The sequence below is a fragment of the Telmatherina bonti genome, assembly GCF_933228915.1.
Source record: "Telmatherina bonti genome assembly, chromosome: 13".
Lineage (NCBI taxonomy): Eukaryota > Metazoa > Chordata > Actinopteri > Atheriniformes > Telmatherinidae > Telmatherina > Telmatherina bonti.
The window spans coordinates 39,014,415-39,042,223 of record NC_136611.1 but is presented as its reverse complement, the minus strand read 5'-3'; the positions used below and the strand labels follow the sequence as shown (position 1 = coordinate 39,042,223).

General features: G+C 48.2%; 1 protein-coding gene across 1 annotated transcript in view; it reads left to right on the top strand.

Annotated features, from left to right (window-relative positions):
* LOC306764583 (neutrophil cytosol factor 2-like) overlaps window positions 1-27,809 on the top strand; it is a gene marked incomplete at both ends in the record, with an annotated part of 72,048 nt that overhangs the window by 39,099 nt on the left and 5,140 nt on the right. Inside the window, 2 exons of the mRNA XM_079251757.1 lie at window positions 25,276-25,433; window positions 25,531-25,639. Of these exons, the coding sequence (XP_079107883.1) occupies window positions 25,276-25,433; window positions 25,531-25,639 (267 nt within the window). The remainder of the gene's footprint in view (window positions 1-25,275; window positions 25,434-25,530; window positions 25,640-27,809) is intronic.

Sequence of the window (27,809 nt, the reverse complement as noted above, 5' to 3'; positions counted from 1 at the left end):
GGAAGTGGCTCAGAAGTAGTCTGTAAGTGGCTCAGAAGTAGACTGGAAGTAGTCTGGAAGTGGCTCGTACTTAGTCTGGAAGTGGCTCGGAAGTACTCTGGATGTGGTTCGGAAGTAGACTGGAAGTAGTCTGGAAGTGGCTGAGAAGTCGACTGGAAGTGGTCTGGAAGTGGCTAGGAAGTAGTCTGGAAGTGGCTCGGAAGTAGACTGGAAGTTGTCTGGAAGTGGCTCGGAAGTAGTCTGGAAGTGGCTCGGAAGTAGACTGGATGTAGTCTGGAAGTAGTCTGGAAGTAGTTTGGAAGTGGCTCAGAAGTAGACCGGAAGTAGACTGGAAGTAGTCTGAAAGTAGTCTGGAAGTGGCTTGGAAGTATTATGGAAGTGGCTTGGAAGTAGAATGGAAGAAGACTGGAAGTAGTCTAGAAGTGGCTCGGAAGTAGTCTGGAAGTAGTCTGGAAGTAGACCGGAAGTAGTCTGGAAGTAGTCTGGAAGTAGTCTTGAAGTAGTCTGGAAGTGGCTCAGAAGTTGACGGGAAGTAGTCTGGAAGTGGCTCGGAAGCAGTCTGGAAGTGGGTCGGAAGTAGACCGGAAGTGGACAGGAAGTAGTCTGGAAGTCGACTTTAAGTAGTCTGGAAGTGGCTTGGAAGTACTCTGGATGTGCTTCGGAAGTAGACTGGAAGTTGTCTAGAAGTGGCTCGGAAGTAGACCGGAAGTGACTCGGAAGTAGTCTGGAAGTGGCTTGGAAGTAGAATGGAAATATACTGGAAGTAGACTGGAAGTAGTCTAGAACTGGCTCGGAAGTAGACTGGAAGTAGTCTGGAAGTGGCTTGGAAGTAGAATGGAAGTACACTGGAAGTAGTCTGGAAGTGACTCGGAAGTGGTCTGGAAGTGGCTCGGAAGTAGACTGGATGTAGTCTGGAAGTAGTAGGGAAGTAGTTTGGATGTGGCTCAGAGGTAGACCGGAAGTATACTGGAAGTAGTCTGAAAATAGTCTGGAAGTGGCTTGGAAGTATTATGGAAGTGGCTTGGAAGTAGAATGGAAGTAGACTGGAAGTAGTCTAGAAGTGGCTCGGAAGTAGACTGGAAGTGGCTCGGAAGTAGACTGGAAATAGTCTGGAAGTGGCTCGGAAGTAGACCGGAAGTAGACTGGAAGTAGTCTGGAAGTAGACTGGATGTAGTCTGGAAGTGGCTTGGAAGTAGACCGGTTGTAGTCTTGAAGTAGTCTAGAAGTGGCTCAGAAGTAGTCTGTAAGTGGCTCAGAAGTAGTCTGTAAGTGGCTCAGAAGTAGACTGGAAGTAGTCTGTAAGTGGCTCAGAAGTAGACTGGAAGTAGTCTGGAAGTGGCTCGGAAGTAGACCGGTTGTAGTCTTGAAGTAGTCTGGAAGTGGCTCAGAAGTAGACTGGAAGTAGTCTGGAAGTGGCTCGTACTTAGTCTGGAAGTGGCTCGGAAGTACTCTGGATGTGGTTCAGAAGTAGACTGGAAGTAGTCTGGAAGTGGCTGAGAAGTCGACTGGAAGTGGTCTGGAAGTGGCTCGGAAGTAGACTGGAAATAGTCTGGAAGTGGCTCGGAAGTAGACCGGAAGTAGACTGGAAGTAGTCTGGAAGTAGACTTTAAGTAGTCTGGACGTGGCTTGGAAGTAGACTGGAAGTAGTCTGGAAGTCGTCTGGTAGTAGATTGGAAGTAGACTGGAAGTAGTCTGGAAGTCGTCTGGAAGTAGACTGGATGTAGTCTGGAAGTGGCTCGGAAGTAGACCGGTTGTAGTCTTGAAGTAGTCTGGAAGTGGCTCAGAAGTAGTCTGTAAGTGGCTCAGAAGTAGACTGGAAGTAGTCTGGAAGTGGCTCGTAAGTAGTCTGGAAGTGGCTCGTAAGTACTCTGGATGTGGTTCGGAAGTAGTCTGGAAGTAGTCTGGAAGTGGCTGAGAAGTCGACTGGAAGTAGTCTGGAAGTGGCTCGGAAGTTGTCTGGAAGTGGCTCGGAAGTAGACTGGAAATGTCTGGAAGTGGCTCGGAAGTACACTGGAAGTAGTCTGGAAGTGACTCGGAAGTAGTCTGGAAGTGGCTCGGAAGTAGACTGGATGTAGTCTGGAAGTCGTCTGGAAGTAGTTTGGAAGTGGCTCAGAAGTAGACCGGAAGTAGACTGGAAGAAGTCTGAAAGTAGTCTGGAAGTGGCTCGGAAGTAGTCTGGAAGTGGCTCGGAAGTAGACTGGAAATGTCTGGAAGTGGCTCGGAAGTACACTGGAAGTAGTCTGGAAGTGACTCGGAAGTAGTCTGGAAGTGGCTCGGAAGTAGACTGGATGTAGTCTGGAAGTAGTCTGGAAGTAGTTTGGAAGTGGCTCATAAGTAGACCGGAAGTAGACTGGAAGTAGTCTGAAAGTAGTCTGGAAGTGGCTTGGAAGTATTATGGAAGTGGCTTGGAAGTAGAATGGAAGTAGACTGGAAGTAGTCTAGAAGTGGCTCGGAAGTAGACTGGAAGTGGCTCGGAAGTAGACTGGAAATAGTCTGAAAGTGGCTCGGAAGTAGACCGGAAGTAGACTGGAAGTAGTCTGGAAGTAGACTTTAAGTAGTCTGGACGTGGCTTGGTAGTAGATTGGAAGTAGACTGGAAGTAGTCTGGAAGTCGTCTGGAAGTAGACTGGATGTAGTCTGGAAGTGGCTCGGAAGTAGACCGGTTGTAGTCTTGAAGTAGTCTGGAAGTGGCTCAGAAGTAGTCTGTAAGTGGCTCAGAAGTAGACTGGAAGTAGTCTGGAAGTGGCTCGTAAGTAGTCTGTAAGTAGTCTGGAAGGGGCTCGGAAGTACTCTGGATGTGGTTCGGAAGTAGACTGGAAGAAGTCTGGAAGTGGCTCGGAAGTAGTCTGGAAGTGGCTCGGAAGTAGACTGGAAGTTGTCTGGAAGTTGTCTGGAAGTGGCTCGGAAGTACAATGGAAGTAGTCTGGAAGTGACTCGGAAGTAGTCTGGAAGTGGCTCGGAAGTAGACTAGAAGTAGTCTGGAAGTAGTCTAGTAGTGGCTCGGAAGTAGACTGGAAGTGGCTCTTAAGTAGTCTGGAAGTGGCTCAGAAGTAGACCGGAAGTAGACTGGAAGTAGTCTGAAAGTAGTCTGGAAGTGGCTTGGAAGTGGCTCGGAAGTAGTCTGTAAGTGGCTCAGAAGTAGTCTGTAAGTGGCTCAGAAGTAGACTGGAAGTAGTCTGTAAGTGGCTCAGAAGTAGACTGGAAGTAGTCTGGAATTGGCTCGGAAGTAGACCGGTTGTAGTCTTGAAGTAGTCTGGAAGTGGCTCGTAAGTACTCTGGATGTGGTTCGGAAGTAGTCTGGAAGTAGTCTGGAAGTGGCTGAGAAGTCGACTGGAAGTAGTCTGGAAGTGGCTCGGAAGTAGTCTGGAAGTGGCTTGGAAGTAGACTGGAAATGTCTGGAAGTGGCTCGGAAGTACACTGGAAGTAGTCTGGAAGTGACTCGGAAGTAGTCTGGAAGTGGCTCGGAAGTAGACTGGATGTAGTCTGGAAGTAGTCTGGAAGTAGTTTGGAAGTGGCTCAGAAGTAGACCGGAAGTAGACTGGAAGAAGTCTGAAAGTAGTCTGGAAGTGGCTCGGAAGTAGTCTGGAAGTGGCTTCGGAAGTAGACTGGAAATGTCTGGAAGTGGCTCGGAAGTACACTGGAAGTAGTCTGGAAGTGACTCGGAAGTAGTCTGGAAGTGGCTCGGAAGTAGACTGGATGTAGTCTGGAAGTAGTCTGGAAGTAGTTTGGAAGTGGCTCAGAAGTAGACCGGAAGTAGACTGGAAGTAGTCTGAAAGTAGTCTGGAAGTGGCTTGGAAGTATTATGGAAGTGGCTTGGAAGTAGAATGGAAGTAGACTGGAAGTAGTCTAGAAGTGGCTCGGAAGTAGACTGGAAATAGTCTGGAAGTGAATCGGAAGTAGACCGGAAGTAGACTGGAAGTAGTCTGGAAGTAGACTTTAAGTAGTCTGGACGTGGCTTGGTAGTAGATTGGAAGTAGACTGGAAGTAGTCTGGAAGTCGTCTGGAAGTAGACTGGATGTAGTCTGGAAGTGGCTCGGAAGTAGACCGGTTGTAGTCTTGAAGTAGTCTGGAAGTGGCTCAGAAGTAGTCTGTAAGTGGCTCAGAAGTAGACTGGAAGTAGTCTGGAAGTGGCTCGTAAGTAGTCTGGAAGGGGCTCGGAAGTACTCTGGATGTGGTTCGGAAGTAGACTGGAAAAAGTCTGGAAGTGGCTCGGAAGTAGTCTGGAAGTGGCTCGGAAGTAGACTAGAAGTAGTCTGGAAGTAGTCTAGTAGTGGCTCGGAAGTAGACTGGAAGTGGCTCTTAAGTAGTCTGGAAGTGGCTCAGAAGTAGACCGGAAGTAGACTGGAAGTAGTCTGAAAGTAGTCTGGAAGTGGCTTGGAAGTGGCTCGGAAGTAGTCTGTAAGTGGCTCAGAAGTAGTCTGTAAGTGGCTCAGAAGTAGACTGGAAGTAGTCTGTAAGTGGCTCAGAAGTAGACTGGAAGTAGTCTGGAATTGGCTCGGAAGTAGACCGGTTGTAGTCTTGAAGTAGTCTGGTAGTGGCTCAGAAGTAGTCTGTAAGTGGCTCAGAAGTAGACTGGAAGTAGTCTGGAAGTGGCTCGTACTTAGTCTGGAAGTGGCTCGGAAGTACTCTGGATGTGGTTCGGAAGTAGACTGGAAGTAGTCTGGAAGTGGCTGAGAAGTCGACTGGAAGTGGTCTGGAAGTGGCTAGGAAGTAGTCTGGAAGTGGCTCGGAAGTAGACTGGAAGTTGTCTGGAAGTTGTCTGGAAGTTGTCTGGAAGTGGCTCGGAAGTAGTCTGGAAGTGGCTCGGAAGTAGACTGGATGTAGTCTGGAAGTAGTCTGGAAGTAGTTTGGAAGTGGCTCAGAAGTAGACCGGAAGTAGACTGGAAGTAGTCTGAAAGTAGTCTGGAAGTGGCTTGGAAGTATTATGGAAGTGGCTTGGAAGTAGAATGGAAGAAGACTGGAAGTAGTCTAGAAGTGGCTCGGAAGTAGTCTGGAAGTAGTCTGGAAGTAGACCGGAAGTAGTCTGGAAGTAGTCTGGAAGTAGTCTTGAAGTAGTCTGGAAGTGGCTCAGAAGTAGACGGGAAGTAGTCTGGAAGTGGCTCGGAAGCAGTCTGGAAGTGGGTCGGAAGTAGACCGGAAGTAAACAGGAAGTAGTCTGGAAGTAGACTTTAAGTAGTCTGGAAGTGGCTTGGAAGTACTCTGGATGTGCTTCGGAAGTAGACTGGAAGTTGTCTAGAAGTGGCTCGGAAGTAGACCGGAAGTGACTCGGAAGTAGTCTGGAAGTGGCTTGGAAGTAGAATGGAAGTATACTGGAAGTAGACTGGAAGTAGTCTAGAACCAGCTCGGAAGTAGACTGGAAGTAGTCTGGAAGTGGCTTGGAAGTACTCTGGATGTGCTTCGGAAGTAGACTGGAAGTTGTCTAGAAGTGGCTCGGAAGTAGACCGGAAGTGACTCGGAAGTAGTCTGGAAGTGGCTTGGAAGTAGAATGGAAATATACTGGAAGTAGACTGGAAGTAGTCTAGAACTGGCTCGGAAGTAGACTGGAAGTAGTCTGGAAGTAGACTGGAAGTTGTCTGGAAGTGGCTCGGAAGTACACTGGAAGTAGTCTGGAAGTGACTTGGAAGTAGTCTGGAAGTGGCTCGGAAGTAGACTGGATGTAGTCTGGAAGTAGTCTGAAAGTAGTCTGGAACTGGCTTGGAAGTATTATGGAAGTGGCTTGGAAGTATTATGGAAGTGGCTTGGAAGTAGAATGGAAGTAGACTGGAAGTAGTCTGGAAGTATACTTTAAGTAGTCTGGACGTGGCTTGGAAGTAGACTGGAAGTAGTCTGGAAGTCGTCTGGTAGTAGATTGGAAGTAGACTGGAAGTAGTCTGGAAGTCGTCTGGAAGTAGACTGGATGTAGTCTGGAAGTGGCTCGGAAGTAGACCGGTTGTAGTCTTGAAGTAGTCTGGAAGTGGCTCAGAAGTAGTCTGTAAGTGGCTCAGAAGTAGACTGGAAGTTGTCTGGAAGTGGCTCGTAAGTAGTCTGGAAGGGGCTCGGAAGTACTCTGGAAGTGGCTCGGAAGTAGACTGGAAATAGTCTGGAAGTGGCTCGGAAGTAGACCGGAAGTAGACTGGAAGTAGTCTGGAAGTAGACTTTAAGTAGTCTGGACGTGGCTTGGAAGTAGACTGGAAGTAGTCTGGAAGTCGTCTGGTAGTAGATTGGAAGTAGACTGGAAGTAGTCTGGAAGTCATCTGGAAGTAGACTGGATGTAGTCTGGAAGTGGCTCGGAAGTAGACCGGTTGTAGTCTTGAAGTAGTCTGGAAGTGGCTCAGAAGTAGTCTGTAAGTGGCTCAGAAGTAGACTGGAAGTAGTCTGGAAGTGGCTCGTAAGTAGTCTGGAAGTGGCTCGGAAGTACTCTGGATGTGGTTCGGAAGTAGACTGGAAGTAGTCTGGAAGTGGCTGAGAAGTCGACTGGAAGTAGTCTGGAAGTGGCTCGGAAGTAGTCTGGAAGTGGCTCGGAAGTAGACTGGAAATGTCTGGAAGTGGCTCGGAAGTACACTGGAAGTAGTCTGGAAGTGACTCGGAAGTAGTCTGGAAGTGGCTCGGAAGTAGACTGGATGTAGTCTGGAAGTAGTCTGGAAGTAGTTTGGAAGTGGCTCAGAAGTAGACCGGAAGTAGACTGGAAGTAGTCTGAAAGTAGTCTGGAAGTGGCTCGGAAGTAGTCTGGAAGTGGCTCGGAAGTAGACTGGAAATGTCTGGAAGTGGCTCGGAAGTACACTGGAAGTAGTCTGGAAGTGACTCGGAAGTAGTCTGGAAGTGGCTCGGAAGTAGACTGGATGTAGTCTGGAAGTAGTCTGGAAGTAGTTTGGAAGTGGCTCAGAAGTAGACCGGAAGTAGACTGGAAGTAGTCTGAAAGTAGTCTGGAAGTGGCTTGGAAGTATTATGGAAGTGGCTTGGAAGTAGAATGGAAGTAGACTGGAAGTAGTCTAGAAGTGGCTCGGAAGTAGACTGGAAATAGTCTGGAAGTGGCTCGGAAGTAGACCGGAAGTAGACTGGAAGTAGTCTGGAAGTAGTCTGGAAGTAGACTTTAAGTAGTCTGGACGTGGCTCGGTAGTAGATTGGAAATAGACTGGAAGTAGTCTGGAAGTCGTCTGGAAGTAGACTGGATGTAGTCTGGAAGTGGCTCGGAAGTAGACCGGTTGTAGTCTTGAAGTAGTCTGGAAGTGGCTCAGAAGTAGTCTGTAAGTGGCTCAGAAGTAGACTGGAAGTAGTCTGGAAGTGGCTCGGAAGTAGACCGGTTGTAGTCTTGAAGTAGTCTGGAAGTGGCTCAGAAGTAGACTGGAAGTAGTCTGGAAGTGGCTCGGAAGTACTCTGGATGTGGTTCGGAAGTAGACTGGAAGTAGTCTGGAAGTGGCTGAGAAGTCGACTGGAAGTAGTCTGGAAGTGGCTCGGAAGTAGACTGGAAATGTCTGGAAGTGGCTCGGAAGTACACTGGAAGTAGTCTGGAAGTGACTCGGAAGTAGTCTGGAAGTGGCTCGGAAGTAGACTGGATGTAGTCTGGAAGTAGTCTGGAAGTAGTTTGGAAGTGGCTCAGAAGTAGACCGGAAGTAGACTGGAAGTAGTCTGAAAGTAGTCTGGAAGTGGCTTGGAAGTATTATGGAAGTGGCTTGGAAGTAGAATGGAAGTAGACTGGAAGTAGTCTAGAAGTGGCTCGGAAGTAGACTGGAAGTGGCTCGGAAGTAGACTGGAAATAGTCTGGAAGTGGTTCGGAAGTAGACCGGAAGTAGACTGGAAGTAGTCTGGACGTAGACTTTAAGTAGTCTGGACGTGGCTTGGTAGTAGATTGGAAGTAGACTGGAAGTAGTTTGGAAGTCGTCTGGAAGTAGACTGGAAGTAGTCTGGAAGTAGACTGGATGTAGTCTGGAAGTGGCTCGGAAGTAGACCGGTTGTAGTCTTGAAGTAGTCTGGAAGTGGCTCAGAAGTAGTCTGTAAGTGGCTTGGAAGTAGACTGGAAGTAGTCTGGAAGTCGTCTGGTAGTAGATTGGAAGTAGACTGGAAGTAGTCTGGAAGTCATCTGGAAGTAGACTGGATGTAGTCTGGAAGTGGCTCGGAAGTAGACCGGTTGTAGTCTTGAAGTAGTCTGGAAGTGGCTCAGAAGTAGACTGGAAGTAGTCTGGAAGTGGCTCGGAAGTACTCTGGATGTGGTTCGGAAGTAGACTGGAAGTAGTCTGGAAGTGGCTGAGAAGTCGACTGGAAGTAGTCTGGAAGTGGCTCGTAAGTAGTCTGTAAGTAGTCTGGAAGGGGCTCGGAAGTACTCTGGATGTGGTTCGGAATTAGACTGGAAGAAGTCTGGAAGTGGCTCGGAAGTAGTCTGGAAGTGGCTCGGAAGTAGACTGGAAGTAGTCTGGAAGTGGCTGAGAAGTAGACTGGAAGTAGTCTGGAAGTGGCTCGTAAGTAGTCTGTAAGTAGTCTGGAAGGGGCTCGGAAGTACTCTGGATGTGGTTCGGAATTAGACTGGAAGAAGTCTGGAAGTGGCTCGGAAGTAGTCTGGAAGTGGCTCGGAAGTAGACTGGAAGTTGTCTGGAAGTTGTCTGGAAGTGGACTTTAAGTAGTCTGGACGTGGCTTGGAAGTAGACTGGAAGTAGTCTGGAAGTCGTCTGGTAGTAGATTGGAAGTAGACTGGAAGTAGTCTGGAAGTCGTCTGGAAGTAGACTGGATGTAGTCTGGAAGTGGCTCGGAAGTAGACCGGTTGTAGTCTTGAAGTAGTCTGGAAGTGGCTCAGAAGTAGTCTGTAAGTGGCTCAGAAGTAGACTGGAAGTAGTCTGGAAGTGGCTCGTAAGTAGTCTGGAAGGGGCTCGGAAGTACTCTGGAAGTGGCTCGGAAGTAGACTGGAAATAGTCTGGAAGTGGCTCGGAAGTAGACCGGAAGTAGACTGGAAGTAGTCTGGAAGTAGACTTTAAGTAGTCTGGACGTGGCTTGGAAGTAGACTGGAAGTAGTCTGGAAGTCGTCTGGTAGTAGATTGGAAGTAGACTGGAAGTAGTCTGGAAGTCATCTGGAAGTAGACTGGATGTAGTCTGGAAGTGGCTCGGAAGTAGACCGGTTGTAGTCTTGAAGTAGTCTGGAAGTGGCTCAGAAGTAGACTGGAAGTAGTCTGGAAGTGGCTCGGAAGTACTCTGGATGTGGTTCGGAAGTAGACTGGAAGTAGTCTGGAAGTGGCTGAGAAGTCGACTGGAAGTAGTCTGGAAGTGGCTCGGAAGTAGTCTGGAAGTGGCTCGGAAGTAGACTGGAAATGTCTGGAAGTGGCTCGGAAGTACACTGGAAGTAGTCTGGAAGTGACTCGGAAGTAGTCTGGAAGTGGCTCGGAAGTAGACTGGATGTAGTCTGGAAGTAGTCTGGAAGTAGTTTGGAAGTGGCTCAGAAGTAGACCGGAAGTAGACTGGAAGTAGTCTGAAAGTAGTCTGGAAGTGGCTTGGAAGTATTATGGAAGTGGCTTGGAAGTAGAATGGAAGTAGACTGGAAGTAGTCTAGAAGTGGCTCGGAAGTAGACTGGAAGTGGCTCGGAAGTAGACTGGAAATAGTCTGGAAGTGGTTCGGAAGTAGACCGGAAGTAGACTGGAAGTAGTCTGGACGTAGACTTTAAGTAGTCTGGACGTGGCTTGGTAGTAGATTGGAAGTAGACTGGAAGTAGTCTGGAAGTCGTCTGGAAGTAGACTGGAAGTAGTCTGGAAGTAGACTGGATGTAGTCTGGAAGTGGCTCGGAAGTAGACCGGTTGTAGTCTTGAAGTAGTCTGGAAGTGGCTCAGAAGTAGTCTGTAAGTGGCTCAGAAGTAGACTGGAAGTAGTCTGTAAGTGGCTCAGAAGTAGACTGGAAGTAGTCTGGAAGTGGCTCGTAAGTAGTCTGTAAGTAGTCTGGAAGGGGCTCGGAAGTACTCTGGATGTGGTTCGGAATTAGACTGGAAGAAGTCTGGAAGTGGCTCGGAAGTAGTCTGGAAGTGGCTCGGAAGTAGACTGGAAGTTGTCTGGAAGTTGTCTGGAAGTGGCTCGGAAGTACAATGGAAGTAGTCTGGAAGTGACTCGGAAGTAGTCTGGAAGTGGCTCGGAAGTAGACTAGAAGTAGTCTGGAAGTAGTCTAGTAGTGGCTCGGAAGTAGACTGGAAGTGGCTCTTAAGTAGTCTGGAAGTGGCTCAGAAGTAGACCGGAAGTAGACAAAGTAGTCTGAAAGTAGTCTGGAAGTGGCTTGGAAGTGGCTCGGAAGTAAACTGGAAGTAGTCTGGAAGTAGTCTGGAAGTGACTCGGAAGTAGTCTGGGAGTGGCTTGGAACTAGATTGGAAGTAGTCTGGAAGTGGTCTGGAAGTGGCTCGGAAGTAGACTGAAAGTAGTCTGGAAGTGGCTCGGAAGTAGTCTGGAAGTTGCTCGGAAGTAGACCGGTTGTAGTCTTGAAGTAGTCTGGAAGTAGCTCAGAAGTAGTCTGTAAGTGGCTCAGAAGTAGACTGGAAGTGGCTCGTAAGTAGTCTGGAAGTGCCTCGGAAGTACTCTGGATGTGGTTCGGAAGTAGACTGGAAGTAGTCTGGAAGTGGCTGAGAAGTCGACTGGAAGTAGTCTGGAAGTGGCTCGGAAGTAGACTGGAAGTTGTCTGGAAGTGGCTTGGAAGTACACTGGAAGTAGTCTGGAAGTGACTCGGAAGTAGTCTGGAAGTGGCTCGGAAGTAGACTGGATGTAGTCTGGAAGTAGTCTGGAAGTAGTTTGGAAGTGGCTCAGAAGTAGACCGGAAGTAGACTGGAAGTAGTCTGAAAGTAGTCTGGAAGTGGCTTGGAAGTATTATGGAAGTGGCTTGGAAGTAGAATGGAAGTAGACTGGAAGTAGTCTAGAAGTGGCTCGGAAGTAGACTGGAAGTCGTCTGGAAGTAGACTGGATGTAGTCTGGAAGTGGCTCGGAAGTAGACCGGTTTTAGTCTTGAAGTAGTCTGGAAGTGGCTCAGAAGTAGTCTGTAAGTGGCTCAGAAGTAGACTGGAAGTAGTCTGGAAGTGGCTCGTAAGTAGTCTGGAAGTGGCTCGGAAGTAGTCTGGAAGTGGCTCGGAAGTAGACTGGAAGTTGTCTGGAAGTGGCTCGGAAGTACACTGGAAGTAGTCTGGAAGTGACTCGGAAGTAGTCTGGAAGTGGCTCGGAAGTAGACTGGATGTAGTCTGGAAGTAGTCTGGAAGTAGTTTGGAAGTGGCTCAGAAGTAGACCGGAAGTAGACTGGAAGTAGTCTGAAAGTAGTCTGGAAGTGGCTTGGAAGTATTATGGAAGTGGCTTGGAAGTAGAATGGAAGTAGACTGGAAGTAGTCTAGAAGTGGCTCGGAAGTAGACTGGAAGTGGCTCGGAAGTAAACTGGAAGTAGTCTGGAAGTAGTCTGGAAGTGACTCGGAAGTTGTCTGGAAGTGGCTTGGAACTAGACTGGAAGTAATCTGGAAGTGGTCTGGAAGTGGCTTGGAAGTAGACTGGAAGTAGTCTGGAAGACACTCAGAAGTAGTCTAGAAGTGGCTCGGAAGTAGTCTGGAAGTGGCTCGGAAGTAGACTGGAGGTAGTCTGGAAGTAGTTTGGAAGTGGTTCAGAAGTAGACCGGAAGTAGACAGGAAGTAGTCTGAAAGTAGTCTGGAAGTGGCGCGGAAGTAGTCTGGAAGTGGCGCGGAAGTAGACTGGAAGTGACTCGGAAGTAGTCTGGAAGTGGCTTGGAAGTAGAATGGAAGTATACTGGAAGTAGACTGGAAGTAGTCTAGAACTGGCTCGGAAGTAGATTGGAAGTAGTCTTGAAGTGGTTTGCAAGTAGTCTGGAAGTGGCTCGGAACTAGACTGGAAGTTGTCTGGAAGTGGTTCGGAAGTACACTGGAAGTAGTCTGGAAGTGACTCGGAAGTAGTCTGGAAGTGGCTCGGAAGTAGTCTGGAAGTGGCTCAGAAGTAGACTGGAAGTAGTCTGGAAGTCGTCTGGTAGTACATTGGAAGTAGACTGGAAGTAGTCTGGAAGTAGACTGGATGTAGTCTGGAAGTGGCTCGGAAGTAGACCGGTTGTAGACTTGAAGTAGTCTGGAAGTGGCTCAGAAGTAGTCTGGAAGTAGTCTGGAAGTCGTCTGGTAGTAGATTGGAAGTAGACTGGAAGTAGTCTGGAAGTAGACTGGAAGTAGTCTGGAAGTGACTCGGAAGTAGTTTGGAAGTGGCTCAGAAGTAGACCGGAAGTAGACTGGAAGTAGTCTGAAAGTATTCTGGAAGTGGCTTGGAAGTATTATGGAAGTGGCTTGGAAGTAGAATGGAAGTAGACTGGAAGTAGTCTAGAAGTGGCTCGGAAGTAGACTGGAAATAGTCTGGAAGTGGCTCGGAAGTAGACCGGAAGTAGACTGGAAGTAGTCTGGAAGTAGACTTTAAGTTGTCTGGACGTGGCTTGGAAGTAGTCTGGAAGTAGTCTGGAAGTCGTCTGGTAGTAGATTGGAAGTAGACTGGAAGTAGTCTGGAAGTCGTCTGGAAGTAGACTGGATGTAGTCTGGAAGTGGCTCGGAAGTAGACCGGTTGTAGTCTTGAAGTAGTCTGTAAGTGGCTCAGAAGTAGTCTGTAAGTGGCTCAGAAGTAGACTGGAAGTAGTCTGGAAGTGGCTCGTAAGTAGTCTGGAAGTGGCTCGGAAGTACTCTGGATGTGGTTCGGAAGTAGACTGGAAGTAGTCTGGAAGTGGCTGAGAAGTCGACTGGAAGTAGTCTGGAAGTGGCTCGGAAGTAGTCTGGAAGTGGCTCGGAAGTAGACTGGAAATGTCTGGAAGTGGCTCGGAAGTACACTGGAAGTAGTCTGGAAGTGACTCGGAAGTAGTCTGGAAGTGGCTCGGAAGTAGACTGGATGTAGTCTGGAAGTAGTCTGGAAGTAGTTTGGAAGTGGCTCAGAAGTAGACCGTAAGTAGACTGGAAGTAGTCTGAAAGTAGTCTGGAAGTGGCTTGGAAGTATTATGGAAGTGGCTTGGAAGTAGAATGGAAGTAGACTGGAAGTAGTCTAGAAGTGGCTCGGAAGTAGACTGGAAATAGTCTGGAAGTGGCTCGGAAGTAGTCTGGAAGTGGCTCGGAAGTAGACTGGAAGTTGTCTGGAAGTGGCTCGGAAGTACACTGGAAGTAGTCTGGAAGTGACTCGGAAGTAGTCTGGAAGTGGCTCGGAAGTAGACTGGATGTAGTCTGGAAGTAGTCTGGAAGTAGTTTGGAAGTGGCTCAGAAGTAGACCGGAAGTAGACTGGAAGTAGTCTGAAAGTAGTCTGGAAGTGGCTTGGAAGTATTATGGAAGTGGCTTGGAAGTAGAATGGAAGTAGACTGGAAGTAGTCTAGAAGTGGCTCGGAAGTAGACTGGAAGTGGCTTGGAAGTGGCTCGGAAGTAAACTGGAAGTAGTCTGGAAGTAGTCTGGAAGTGACTCGGAAGTAGTCTTGAAGTGGCTTGGAACTAGACTGGAAGTAGTCTGGAAGTGGTCTGGAAGTGGCTTGGAAGTAGACTGGAAGTAGTCTGGAAGACACTCAGAAGTAGTCTAGAAGTGGCTCGGAAGTAGTCTGGAAGTGGCTCGGAAGTAGACTGGAGGTAGTCTGGAAGTAGTTTGGAAGTGGTTCAGAAGTAGACCGGAAGTAGACAGGAAGTAGTCTGAAAGTAGTCTGGAAGTGGCTTGGAAGTAGTCTGGAAGTGGCGCGGAAGTAGACCGGAAGTGACTCGGAAGTAGTCTGGAAGTGGCGCGGAAGTAGAATGGAAGTATACTGGAAGTAGTCTAGAAGTGGCTCAGAAGTAGACTGGAAGTAGTCTGGAAGTCGTCTGGTAGTACATTGGAAGTAGACTGGAAGTAGTCTGGAAGTAGACTGGATGTAGTCTGGAAGTGGCTCGGAAGTAGACCGGTTGTAGACTGGAAGTAGTCTGGAAGTCGTCTGGTAGTACATTGGAAGTAGACTGGAAGTTGTCTGGAAGTGGTTCGGAAGTACACTGGAAGTAGTCTGGAAGTGACTCGGAAGTAGTCTGGAAGTGGCTCGGAAGTAGTCTGGAAGTGGCTCAGAAGTAGACTGGAAGTAGTCTGGAAGTCGTCTGGTAGTACATTGGAAGTAGACTGGAAGTAGTCTGGAAGTAGACTGGATGTAGTCTGGAAGTGGCTCGGAAGTAGACCGGTTGTAGACTTGAAGTAGTCTGGAAGTGGCTCAGAAGTAGTCTGGAAGTAGTCTGGAAGTAGTCTGGAAGTGACTCGGAAGTAGTCTGGAAGTGGCTCGGAAGTAGACTGGATGTAGTCTGGATTTTGTCTGGAAGTAGTCTGGAAGTAGTTTGGAAGTGGCTCAGAAGTAGACCGGAAGTAGACTGGAAGTAGTCTGAAAGTAGTCTGGAAGTGGCTTGGAAGTATTATGGAAGTGGCTTGGAAGTATTATGGAAGTGGCTTGGAAGTAGAATGGAAGTAGACTGGAAGTAGTCTGGAAGTGGCTCGGAAGTAGACTGGAAATAGTCTGGAAGTGGCTCGGAAGTAGACCGGAAGTAGACTGGAAGTAGTCTGGAAGTAGACTTTAAGTAGTCTGGACGTGGCTTGGAAGTAGACTGGAAGTAGTCTGGAAGTCGTCTGGTAGTACATTGGAAGTAGAGTGGAAGTAGTCTGGAAGTCGTCTGGAAGTAGACTGGATGTAGTCTGGAAGTGGCTCGGAAGTAGACCGGTTGTAGTCTTGAAGTAGTCTGTAAGTGGCTCAGAAGTAGTCTGTAAGTGGCTCAGAAGTAGACTGGAAGTAGTCTGGAAGTGGCTCGTAAGTAGTCTGGAAGTGGCTCGGAAGTGACTCGGAAGTAGTCTGGAAGTGGCTCGGAAGTAGACTGGATGTAGTCTGGAAGTAGTCTGGAAGTAGTTTGGAAGTGGCTCAGAAGTAGACCGGAAGTAGACTGGAAGTAGTCTGAAAGTAGTCTGGAAGTGGCTTGGAAGTAGTCTGGAAGTGGCGCGGAAGTAGACCGGAAGTGACTCGGAAGTAGTCTGGAAGTGGCTTGGAAGTAGAATGGAAGTATACTGGAAGTAGTCTAGAAGTGGCTCAGAAGTAGACTGGAAGTAGTCTGGAAGTCGTCTGGTAGTACATTGGAAGTAGACTGGAAGTAGTCTGGAAGTAGACTGGATGTAGTCTGGAAGTGGCTCGGAAGTAGACCGGTTGTAGACTGGAAGTAGTCTGGAAGTCGTCTGGTAGTACATTGGAAGTAGACTGGAAGTTGTCTGGAAGTGGTTCGGAAGTACACTGGAAGTAGTCTGGAAGTGACTCGGAAGTAGTCTGGAAGTGGCTCGGAAGTAGTCTGGAAGTGGCTCAGAAGTAGACTGGAAGTAGTCTGGAAGTCGTCTGGTAGTACATTGGAAGTAGACTGGAAGTAGTCTGGAAGTAGACTGGATGTAGTCTGGAAGTGGCTCGGAAGTAGACCGGTTGTAGACTTGAAGTAGTCTGGAAGTGGCTCAGAAGTAGTCTGGAAGTAGTCTGGAAGTAGTCTGGAAGTGACTCGGAAGTAGTCTGGAAGTGGCTCGGAAGTAGACTGGATGTAGTCTGGATTTTGTCTGGAAGTAGTCTGGAAGTAGTTTGGAAGTGGCTCAGAAGTAGACCGGAAGTAGACTGGAAGTAGTCTGAAAGTAGTCTGGAAGTGGCTTGGAAGTATTATGGAAGTGGCTTGGAAGTATTATGGAAGTGGCTTGGAAGTAGAATGGAAGTAGACTGGAAGTAGTCTGGAAGTGGCTCGGAAGTAGACTGGAAATAGTCTGGAAGTGGCTCGGAAGTAGACCGGAAGTAGACTGGAAGTAGTCTGGAAGTAGACTTTAAGTAGTCTGGACGTGGCTTGGAAGTAGACTGGAAGTAGTCTGGAAGTCGTCTGGTAGTACATTGGAAGTAGAGTGGAAGTAGTCTGGAAGTCGTCTGGAAGTAGACTGGATGTAGTCTGGAAGTGGCTCGGAAGTAGACCGGTTGTAGTCTTGAAGTAGTCTGTAAGTGGCTCAGAAGTAGTCTGTAAGTGGCTCAGAAGTAGACTGGAAGTAGTCTGGAAGTGGCTCGTAAGTAGTCTGGAAGTGGCTCGGAAGTGACTCGGAAGTAGTCTGGAAGTGGCTCGGAAGTAGACTGGATGTAGTCTGGAAGTAGTCTGGAAGTAGTTTGGAAGTGGCTCAGAAGTAGACCGGAAGTAGACTGGAAGTAGTCTGAAAGTAGTCTGGAAGTGGCTTGGAAGTATTATGGAAGTGGCTTGGAAGTAGAATGGAAGTAGACTGGAAGTAGTCTAGAAGTGGCTCGGAAGTAGACTGGAAATAGTCTGGAAGTGGCTCGGAAGTAGTCTGGAAGTGGCTCGGAAGTAGACTGGAAGTTGTCTGGAAGTGGCTCGGAAGTACACTGGAAGTAGTCTGGAAGTGACTCGGAAGTAGTCTGAAAGTGGCTCGGAAGTAGACTGGATGTAGTCTGGAAGTAGTCTGGAAGTAGTTTGGAAGTGGCTCAGAAGTAGACCGGAAGTAGACTGGAAGTAGTCTGAAAGTAGTCTGGAAGTGGCTTGGAAGTATTATGGAAGTGGCTTGGAAGTAGAATGGAAGTAGACTGGAAGTAGTCTAGAAGTGGCTCGGAAGTAGACTGGAAGTGGCTTGGAAGTGGCTCGGAAGTAAACTGGAAGTAGTCTGGAAGTAGTCTGGAAGTGACTCGGAAGTAGTCTTGAAGTGGCTTGGAACTAGACTGGAAGTAGTCTGGAAGTGGTCTGGAAGTGGCTTGGAAGTAGACTGGAAGTAGTCTGGAAGACACTCAGAAGTAGTCTAGAAGTGGCTCGGAAGTAGTCTGGAAGTGGCTCGGAAGTAGACTGGAGGTAGTCTGGAAGTAGTTTGGAAGTGGTTCAGAAGTAGACCGGAAGTAGACAGGAAGTAGTCTGAAAGTAGTCTGGAAGTGGCTTGGAAGTAGTCTGGAAGTGGCGCGGAAGTAGACCGGAAGTGACTCGGAAGTAGTCTGGAAGTGGCTTGGAAGTAGAATGGAAGTATACTGGAAGTAGTCTAGAAGTGGCTCAGAAGTAGACTGGAAGTAGTCTGGAAGTCGTCTGGTAGTACATTGGAAGTAGACTGGAAGTAGTCTGGAAGTAGACTGGATGTAGTCTGGAAGTGGCTCGGAAGTAGACCGGTTGTAGACTGGAAGTAGTCTGGAAGTCGTCTGGTAGTACATTGGAAGTAGACTGGAATTTGTCTGGAAGTGGTTCGGAAGTACACTGGAAGTAGTCTGGAAGTGACTCGGAAGTAGTCTGGAAGTGGCTCGGAAGTAGTCTGGAAGTGGCTCAGAAGTAGACTGGAAGTAGTCTGGAAGTCGTCTGGTAGTACATTGGAAGTAGACTGGAAGTAGTCTGGAAGTAGACTGGATGTAGTCTGGAAGTGGCTCAGAAGTAGACCGGTTGTAGACTTGAAGTAGTCTGGAAGTGGCTCAGAAGTAGTCTGGAAGTAGTCTGGAAGTCGTCTGGTAGTAGATTGGAAGTAGACTGGAAGTAGTCTGGAAGTAGACTGGAAGTAGTCTGGAAGTGACTCGGAAGTAGTCTGGAAGTGGCTCGGAAGTAGACTGGATGTAGTCTGGATGTCGTCTGGAAGTAGTCTGGAAGTAGTTTGGAAGTGGCTCAGAAGTAGACCGGAAGTAGACTGGAAGTAGTCTGAAAGTAGTCTGGAAGTGGCTTGGAAGTATTATGGAAGTGGCTTGGAAGTATTATGGAAGTGGCTTGGAAGTAGAATGGAAGTAGACTGGAAGTAGTCTAGAAGTGGCTCGGAAGTAGACTGGAAATAGTCTGGAAGTGGCTCGGAAGTAGACCGGAAGTAGACTGGAAGTAGTCTGGAAGTAGACTTTAAGTAGTCTGGACGTGGCTTGGAAGTAGACTGGAAGTAGTCTGGAAGTCGTCTGGTAGTAGATTGGAAGTAGAGTGGAAGTAGTCTGGAAGTCGTCTGGAAGTAGACTGGATGTAGTCTGGAAGTGGCTCGGAAGTAGACCGGTTGTAGTCTTGAAGTAGTCTGTAAGTGGCTCAGAAGTAGTCTGTAAGTGGCTCAGAAGTAGACTGGAAGTAGTCTGGAAGTGGCTCGTAAGTAGTCTGGAAGTGGCTCGGAAGTACTCTGGATGTGGTTCGGAAGTAGACTGGAAGTAGTCTGGAAGTGGCTGAGAAGTCGACTGGAAGTAGTCTGGAAGTGGCTCGGAAGTAGTCTGGAAGTGGCTCGGAAGTAGACTGGAAATGTCTGGAAGTGGCTCGGAAGTACACTGGAAGTAGTCTGGAAGTGACTCGGAAGTAGTCTGGAAGTGGCTCGGAAGTAGACTGGATGTAGTCTGGAAGTAGTCTGGAAGTAGTTTGGAAGTGGCTCAGAAGTAGACCGGAAGTAGACTGGAAGTAGTCTGAAAGTAGTCTGGAAGTGGCTTGGAAGTATTATGGAAGTGGCTTGGAAGTATTATGGAAGTGGCTTGGAAGTAGAATGGAAGTAGACTGGAAGTAGTCTAGAAGTGGCTCGGAAGTAGACTGGAAATAGTCTGGAAGTGGCTCGGAAGTAGACCGGAAGTAGACTGGAAGTAGTCTGGAAGTAGACTTAAAGTAGTCTGGACGTGGCTTGGAAGTAGACTGGAAGTAGTCTGGAAGTCGTCTGGTAGTAGATTGGAAGTAGACTGGAAGTAGTCTGGAAGTCGTCTGGAAGTAGACTGGATGTAGTCTGGAAGTGGCTCGGAAGTAGACCGGTTGTAGTCTTGAAGTAGTCTGGAAGTGGCTCAGAAGTAGTCTGTAAGTGGCTCAGAAGTAGTCTGTAAGTGGCTCAGAAGTAGACTGGAAGTAGTCTGTAAGTGGCTCAGAAGTAGACTGGAAGTAGTCTGGAAGTGGCTCGGAAGTAGACCGGTTGTAGTCTTGAAGTAGTCTGGAAGTGGCTCAGAAGTAGACTGGAAGTAGTCTGGAAGTGGCTCGTACTTAGTCTGGAAGTGGCTCGGAAGTACTCTGGATGTGGTTCGGAAGTAGACTGGAAGTAGTCTGGAAGTGGCTGAGAAGTCGACTGGAAGTGGTCTGGAAGTGGCTCGGAAGTAGACTGGAAATAGTCTGGAAGTGGCTCGGAAGTAGACCGGAAGTAGACTGGAAGTAGTCTGGAAGTAGACTTTAAGTAGTCTGGACGTGGCTTGGTAGTAGATTGGAAGTAGACTGGAAGTAGTCTGGAAGTCGTCTGGAAGTAGACTGGAAGTAGTCTGGAAGTAGACTGGATGTAGTCTGGAAGTGGCTCGGAAGTAGACCGGTTGTAGTCTTGAAGTAGTCTGGAAGTGGCTCAGAAGTAGTCTGGAAGTGGCTCAGAAGTAGACTGGAAGTAGTCTGGAAGTGGCTCGTAAGTAGTCTGTAAGTAGTCTGGAAGGGGTTCGGAAGTACTCTGGAAGTGGCTCGGAAGTAGACTGGAAGAAGTCTGGAAGTGGCTCGGAAGTAGTCTGGAAGTGGCTCGGAAGTAGACTGGATGTAGTCTGGAAGTAGTCTGAAAGTAGTCTGGAAGTGGCTTGGAAGTATTATGGAAGTGGCTTGGAAGTAAAATGGAAGTAGACTGGAAGTAGTCTAGAAGTGGCTCGGAAGTAGACTGGAAGTGGCTCGGAAGTAGACTGGAAATAGTCTGGAAGTTGCTCGGAAGTAGACCGGAAGTAGACTGGAAGTAGTCTGGAAGTAGACTTTAAGTAGTCTGGACGTGGCTTGGTAGTAGATTGGAAGTAGACTGGAAGTAGTCTGGAAGTCGTCTGGAAGTAGACTGGATGTAGTCTGGAAGTGGCTCGGAAGTAGACCGGTTGTAGTCTTGAAGTAGTCTGTAAGTGGCTCAGAAGCAGTCTGTAAGTGGCTCAGAAGTAGACTGGAAGCAGTCTGGAAGTGGCTCTTAAGTAGTCTGGAAGTGGCTCGGAAATACTCTGGATGTGGTTCGGAAGTAGACTGGAAGTAGTCTGGAAGTGGCTGAGAAGTCGACTGGAAGTAGTCTGGAAGTGGCTCGGAAGTAGTCTGGAAGTGGCTCGGAAGTAGACTGGAAATGTCTGGAAGTGGCTCGGAAGTACACTGGAAGTAGTCTGGAAGTGACTCGGAAGTGGTCTGGAAGTGGCTCGGAAGTAGACTGGATGTAGTCTGGAAGTAGTAGGGAAGTAGTTTGGATGTGGCTCAGAAGTAGACCGGAAGTAGACTGGAAGTAGTCTGAAAATAGTCTGGAAGTGGCTTGGAAGTATTATGGAAGTGGCTTGGAAGTAGAATGGAAGTAGACTGGAAGTAGTCTAGAAGTGGCTCGGAAGTAGACTGGAAGTGGCTCGGAAGTAGACTGGAAATAGTCTGGAAGTGGCTCGGAAGTAGACCGGAAGTAGACTGGAAGTAGACTGGAAGTGGCTCAGAAGTAGTCTTTAAGTGGCTCAGAAGTAGTCTGTAAGTGGCTCAGAAGTAGACTGGAAGTAGTCTGTAAGTGGCTCAGAAGTAGACTGGAAGTAGTCTGGAAGTGGCTCGGAAGTAGACCGGTTGTAGTCTTGAAGTAGTCTGGAAGTGGCTCAGAAGTAGACTGGAAGTAGTCTGGAAGTGGCTCGTACTTAGTCTGGAAGTGGCTCGGAAGTTCTCTGGATGTGGTTCAGAAGTAGACTGGAAGTAGTCTGGAAGTGGCTGAGAAGTCGACTGGAAGTGGTCTGGAAGTGGCTCGGAAGTAGACTGGAAATAGTCTGGAAGTGGCTCGGAAGTAGACCGGAAGTAGACTGGAAGTAGTCTGGAAGTAGACTTTAAGTAGTCTGGACGTGGCTTGGTAGTAGATTGGAAGTAGACTGGAAGTAGTCTGGAAGTAGTCTGGAAGTAGACCGGAAGTAGACCGGAAGTAGTATGGAAGTAGTCTTGAAGTAGTCTGGAAGTGGCTCAGAAGTAGTCTGGAAGTGGCTCAGAAGTAGACGGGAAGTAGTCTGGAAGTGGCTCCTAAGCAGTCTGGAAGTGGGTCGGAAGTAGACCGGAAGTAGACAGGAAATAGTCTGGAAGTAGACTTTAAGTAGTCTGGAAGTGGCTTGGAAGTACTCTGGATGTGCTACGGAAGTAGACTGGAAGTTGTCTAGAAGTGGCTCGGAAGTAGACCGGAAGTGACTCGGAATTAGTCTGGAAGTGGCTTGGAAGTAGAATGGAAGTATACTGGAAGTAGACTGGAAGTAGTCTAGAACTGGCTCGGAAGTAGACTGGAAGTAGTCTGGAAGTGGCTTGGAAGTAGTCTGGAAGTGGCTCAGAACTAGACTGGAAGTTTTCTGGAAGTAGTCTGGAAGTGGCTCGGAAGTAGACTGGAAATAGTCTGGAAGTAGTCTAGAAGTGGCTCAAAAGTAGACTGGAAGTAGTCTGGAAGTAGTTTGGAAGTGGCTCAGAAGTAGACCGGAAGTAGACTGGAAGTAGTCTGAAAGTAGTCTGGAAGTGGCTTGGAAGTAGTCTGGAAGTGGCTCGGAAGTAGCCCGGAAGTAGTCTCGAAGTAGTCTTGAAGTAGTCTGGAAGTGGCTCAGAAGTAGTCTGGAAGTGGCTCAGAAGTCGACTGGAAGTAGTCTGGAAGTGACTCGGAAGTAGTCTGGAAGTGGCTCGGAAGTAGACTGGAAATAGTCTGGAAGTGGCTCGGAAGTAGACCGGAAGTAGACTGGAAGTAGTCTGGAAGTAGACTTTACGTAGTCTGGAAGTGGCTCAGAAGTAGACTGGAAGTAGTCTGGAAGTGGCTCGGAAGTACTCTGGATTTGGTTCGGAAGTAGACTGGAAGAAGTCTGGAAATGGCTCGGAAATAGTCTGGAAGTGGCTCGGAAGTAGACTGGAAGATGTCTGGAAGTTGTCTGGAAGTGGCTCGGAAGTACACTGGAAGTCGTCTGGAAGTGACTCAGAAGTAGTCTGGAAGTGGCTCGGAAGTAGACTAGAAGTAGTCTGGAAGTAGTCTAGAAGTGGCTCGGAAGTAGTCTGGAAGTGGCTCAGAAGTAGACCGGAAGTAGACTGGAAGTAGTCTGAAAGTAGTCTGGAAGTGGCTTGGAAGTGGCTCGGAAGTAAACTGGAAGTAGTCTGGAAGTCACTCGGAAGTAGTCTGGCAGTGGCTTGGAACTAGACTGGAAGTAGTCTGGAATTGGTCTGGAAGTGGCTCGGAAGTAGACTGGAAGTAGTCTGGAAGTAGTCTGGAATTAGACCGGAAGTAGTCTAGAAGTAGTCTGGAAGTAGCCTTGAAGTAGTCTGGAAGTTGCTCAGAAGTAGACGGGAAGTAGTCTGGAAGTGGCTTGGAAGCAGTCTGGAAATGGCTCGGAAGTAGTCTGGAAGTGGCTCGGAAGTAGACTGGAAGATGTCTGGAAGTTGTCTGGAAGTGGCTCGGAAGTACACTGGAAGTCGTCTGGAAGTGACTCGGAAGTAGTCTGGAAGTGGCTCGGAAGTAGACTAGAAGTAGTCTGGAAGTAGTCTAGAAGTGGCTCGGAAGTACACTGGAAGTTGTCTGGAAGTGACTCGGAAGTAGTCTGGAAGTGGCTCGGAAGTAGACTAGAAGTAGTCTGGAAGTAGTCTAGAAGTGGCTCGGAAGTAGTCTGGAAGTGGCTCGGAAGTAGACTGGAAGTGGCTCTGAAGTAGTCTGGAAGTGGCTCAGAAGTAGACCGGAAGTAGACTGGAAGTAGTCTGAAAGTAGTCTGGAAGTGGCTTGGAAGTGGCTCGGACGTAAACTGGAAGTAGTCTGGAAGTAGTCTGGAAGTGACTCGGAAGTAGTCTGGAAGTGGCTTGGAAGTAGAATGGAAGTATACTGGAAGTAGACTGGAAGTAGTCTAGAACTGGCTCAGAAGTAGATTGGAAGTAGTCTTGAAGTGGTTTGCAAGTAGTCTGGAAGTGGCTCGGAACTAGACTGTAAGTTGTCTGGAAGTGGCTCGGAAGTACTCTGGATGTGGTTCGGAAGTAGACTGGAAGAAGTCTGGAAATGGCTCGGAAGTAGTCTGGAAGTGGCTCGGAAGTAGACTGGAAGATGTCTGGAAGTTGTCTGGAAGTGGCTCGGAAGTACACTGGAAGTCGTCTGGAAGTGACTCGGAAGTAGTCTGGAAGTGGCTCGGAAGTAGACTAGAAGTAGTCTGGAAGTAGTCTAGAAGTGGCTCGGAAGTAGTCTGGAAGTGGCTCAGAAGTAGACCGGAAGTAGACTGGAAGTAGTCTGAAAGTAGTCTGGAAGTGGCTTGGAAGTGGCTCGGAAGTAAACTGGAAGTAGTCTGGAAGTCACTCGGAAGTAGTCTGGAAGTGGCTTGGAACTAGACTGGAAGTAGTCTGGAAGTGGTCTGGAAGTGGCTCGGAAGTAGACTGGAAGTAGTCTGGAAGTAGTCTGGAATTAGACCGGAAGTAGTCTGGAAGTAGTCTGGAAGTAGTCTTGAAGTAGTCTGGAAGTTGCTCAGAAGTAGACGGGAAGTAGTCTGGAAGTGGCTTGGAAGCAGTCTGGAAGTGGCTCGGAAGTAGACCGGAAGTAGACTGGAAGTAGTCTGGAAGTAGACTTTAAGTAGTCTGGAAGTTGCTTGGAAGTACTCTGGATGTGCTTCGGAAGTAGACTGGAAGTAATCTGGAAGTGGCTCGGAAGTAGACCGGAAGTGACTCGGAAGTAGTCTGGAAGTGGCTTGGAAGTAGAATGGAAGTATACTGGAAGTAGACTGGAAGTAGTCTAGAACTGGCTCGGAAGTAGACTGGAAGTAGTCTGGAAGTGGCTTGGAAGTAGTCTGGAAGTGGCTCGGAACTAGACTGGAAGTTGTCTGGAAGTAGTCTGGAAGTGGCTCGGAAGTAGACTGGAAGTAGTCTGGAAGTAGTCTAGAAGTGGCTCGAAAGTAGACTGGAAGTAGTCTGGAAGTAGTTTGGAAGTGGCTCAGAAGTAGACCGGAAGTAGACTGGATGTAGTCTGAAAGTAGTCTGGGAGTGGCTTGGAAGTGGCTCGGAAGTAAACTGGAAGTAGTCTGGAAGTAGTCTGGAAGTGGCTCGGAAGTAGACTGGAAGTAGTCTGGAAGACACTCAGAGGTAGTCTGGAAGTGGCTCGGAAGTAGACTAGAAGTAGTCTGGAAGTAGTCTAGAAGTGGCTCGGAAGTAGTCTGGAAGTGGCTCGGAAGTAGTCTGGAAGTAGTCTAGAAGTTGCTCGGAAGTAGACTGGAAGTGGCTCAGAAGTAGACCGGAAGTAGACTGGAAGTAGTCTGGAAGTGGCTCAGAAGTAGACCGGAAGTAGTCTGGAAGTAGTCTGGAAGTAGTCTTGAAGTAGTCTGGAAGTGGCTCGGAAGTAGACCGGAAGTAGTCTGGAAGTAGTCTGGAAGTGGTCTGGAAGTAGTCTTGAAGTAGTCTGGAAGTGGCTCGGAAGTAGACCGGAAGTAGTCTGGAAGTAGTCTTGAAGTAGTCTGGAAGTGGCTCAGAAGTAGACTGGAAGTAGTCTGGAAGTGGCTCGGAAGTAGACAGGAAGTAGTCTGGGAATACAGGCAGTCTTCGGTTTAAGAACGAGTTCCGTTCCTATGCCATGGTGTAACCCGAAATCTACGTAAGTTGGATTTTCACCCTTCATAACCCCCTTACCCACTAAAAAACTATCTAAATACAAGTATTATACATCATATTAATTGAAAAACAATGTGGGACAACAATACAGGCAATGAAAATAGACATTTCAATGTAAATTAATTAAATATATGTGCCTCCACGTCACGCTTCGTAAGACCTTACATGGAACCTCGTCACTTTGAAACTTGCTCTATTTTATTCTTTACATTTATTTAATGGCTGTCGTAAAGTCAAGACGACGTAAGTCGAGAACTGTATAACCCAAGGACCGCCTGTAGATGGGGATCGGACTGGACGGGAAACTAGGACCTATAGGGTGTTAATTATTCATGTGTGGCCGACAAGGAGAGCAAAACTTAGAAACATGCAGATAAGTCTGTTTCCATGAAGTATGTGCTTCTTCCGGCTGTAAAGATAAAGTCTAACAGAAACGGATTGGGATCAGCCTGCACTTGGAGATCCTTCTGGGCTCCATCTTTGAATTTCTACATTGTGTTTTTGCCCATCATTGGATGATAAGATTTCTTTCTCATCATGTTGTGGAACTGAGGTCAGTAAAGTGATTCTTCTTCCATCCGCCTGCAGAGCTCGGCTTTCTGCACATCCTATTTACTTTAATGCCTCCAACACTTCATGTATTCATATAAAATGCAACATACCCAGAATTGCAACAAATTCTCACAATTAGCCCGAAGCCATTTAATACCATAAAGATAAGCTGGAACTGGAATGTGTGTTCCTGATTTGCCCTACGTTTCTCTTTAAAATGATACAGACGTGGATTTACTCTTCAGATTTTCTGTTGTTTGCTTCCAGACCTCTAGGTCCCGGGCTGAGGGAGCAGAGGCCGGGTCTGTGGTGGTAAAAGTCCACTACTCATACACCATGGCCCTGTCTGTCCCTCTGGACACGCCTTATCTTGAACTGAAGCAAGAAATTGCTCAGAAGTTGGACCTTCCAGCCTCTCAGCTGCGCCTCAGGTAAACCTCTCCTCGTCATTGCAGTTAAACAGAGCTGTGTGTTCTTCCACCGAGATGCTTTGTGAGGATTAGAAGGAAACATATCTGTTCCTCTCAGACATAAGCAGCATGGCTCCCATGTGCTGACCCCTCTGAGCGGGGAGGTGGAGCTGGACCAGACCGTGCAGGACATCGCTGAGGCTGGCAGAGTCACGCTGTGGTGCCAGGTGAGCTTTTTTGTTCAGAGCCGATCCACAACCGTCACGTCATCAACTCAAGTCAGTTCACTATGATGTCGTATGATGTCCAATCTGCCTCTGTCCAGTTTGGAACTGGTTTCTGATAGCAACTCAGAAACATGTCGACAGATTGGCTCAAATCTTCCCATTCAGTCAATCCTCCATCCTGAGCTGGATGTGGAGGCCCTCAGGACCAGAACCAGGAACAGAACTGTGGCCATGTTCGTGGACCAGTTGGGGTGGATAGGAAGGCCCTGCGATGGACTGGCGAGCTGTCCAGAATGTCCCCGCCTTTCGCCCAAACAGCTGGGATAGCCTCCAGCTCCCTGCCACCCTTAATCGGACTAACGGTTTGGAACATGGATGGAACCACCAGAACTCACTGGAGTCCAACATGAACCAGTTTTCCTGCATCGCTCTGAGACAGGATGGAAGGTGGTCCCAGAGACCTGTTTCCTATGTGGGTCATAGAACAGGTTTTATGTTCCTGTGTGGATCCAGGAACTGTTGAAAGGATTCTTTAACTTTGTAAGATCGGAACATTTTCAACATTTCTGCTCACAACTCCAACGAAGACGGTCGGAGCGCGAAGGGACAAAACAGGACAGCCTCCAACAGGTTGTAAAGGACCTGTTGGAGGACGGATCAGGTTCGGAAAGCATTCCGGATTCTATGATCCAGAACATGAAAACATACGGAGACTTTAGGCTTTTCATCTCAGGAAGACATGTGCTGAGAGGACATGTTCTGAGAGGACATGTGCTCAGAAGACATGTAGACATGTGCCGGGAGGAGATTTGGACATGTGCCGAGAGGACATGTAGACATGTGCCGGGAGGACATGTAGACATGTGCTGAGAGGACATGTGGACATGTGCCGAGAGCACATGTAGACATGTGCCGAGAGGACACGTAGACATGTGCCGGGAGGACACGTAGACATGTGCCGAGAGGACACGTGGACATGTGCCGAGAGGACATGTGGACATGTGCTGAAAGGACATGTGCTGAGAGGACATGTGGACATGTGCTGAAAGGACATGTGCTGAAAGGACATGTGGACATGTGCTTAGAGGACAAGTGCTGAGATGACATGTGGACATGTGCTGAGAGGACATGTGCCGAGAGGACATGTTCTGAGAGGACATGTGGACATGTGCTGAGAGGACATGTTCTGAGAGGACATGTGCTGAGAGGATTTGTGGACATGTGCCGAGAGGACATGTTCTGAGAGGACATGTGCCGAGAGGACATGTAGACATGTGCCGAGAGGACATGTGGACATGTGTTGAGAGGACATGTGGACATGTTCTGAGAGGACATGTGGACATGTGCTAAGAGGACATGTGGACATGTGTTGAGAGGACATGTGGACATGTGCTGAGAGGACATGTTCTGAGAGGACATGTGCTGAGAGGATTTGTGGACATGTGCCGAGAGGACATGTAGACATGTGCCGAGAGGACATGTGGACATGTGTTGAGAGGACATGTGGACATGTGTTGAGAGGACATGTGGACATGTGCTTAGAGGACATGTGGACATGTGTTGAGAGGACATGTGGACATGTGCTGAGAGGACATGTGCTGAGAGGACATGTGGACATGTGCTGAAAGGACATGTGGACATGTGCTTAGAGGACAAGTGCTGAGAGGACATGTGGACATGTGCTGAGAGGACATGTGCCGAGAGGACATGTTCTGAGAGGACATGTGGACATGTGCTGAGAGGACATGTTCTGAGAGGACATGTGCTGAGAGGATTTGTGGACATGTGCCGAGAGGACATGTGCTGAGAGGACATGTGGACATGTGCTGAGAGGACATGTTCTGAGAGGACATGTGCTGAGAGGATTTGTGGACATGTGCCGAGAGGACATGTAGACATGTGCCGAGAGGACATGTGGACATGTGTTGAGAGGACATGTGGACATGTGCCGAGAGGACATGTGGACATGTGCTGAGAGGACATGTGGACATGTGTTGAGAGGACATGTGGACATGTGCTGAAAGGACATGTGCTGAGAGGACATGTGGACATGTGCTGAAAGGACATGTGCTGAAAGGACATGTGGACATGTGCTTAGAGGACAAGTGCTGAGAGGACATGTGGACATGTGCTGAGAGGACATGTGCCGAGAGGACATGTTCTGAGAGGA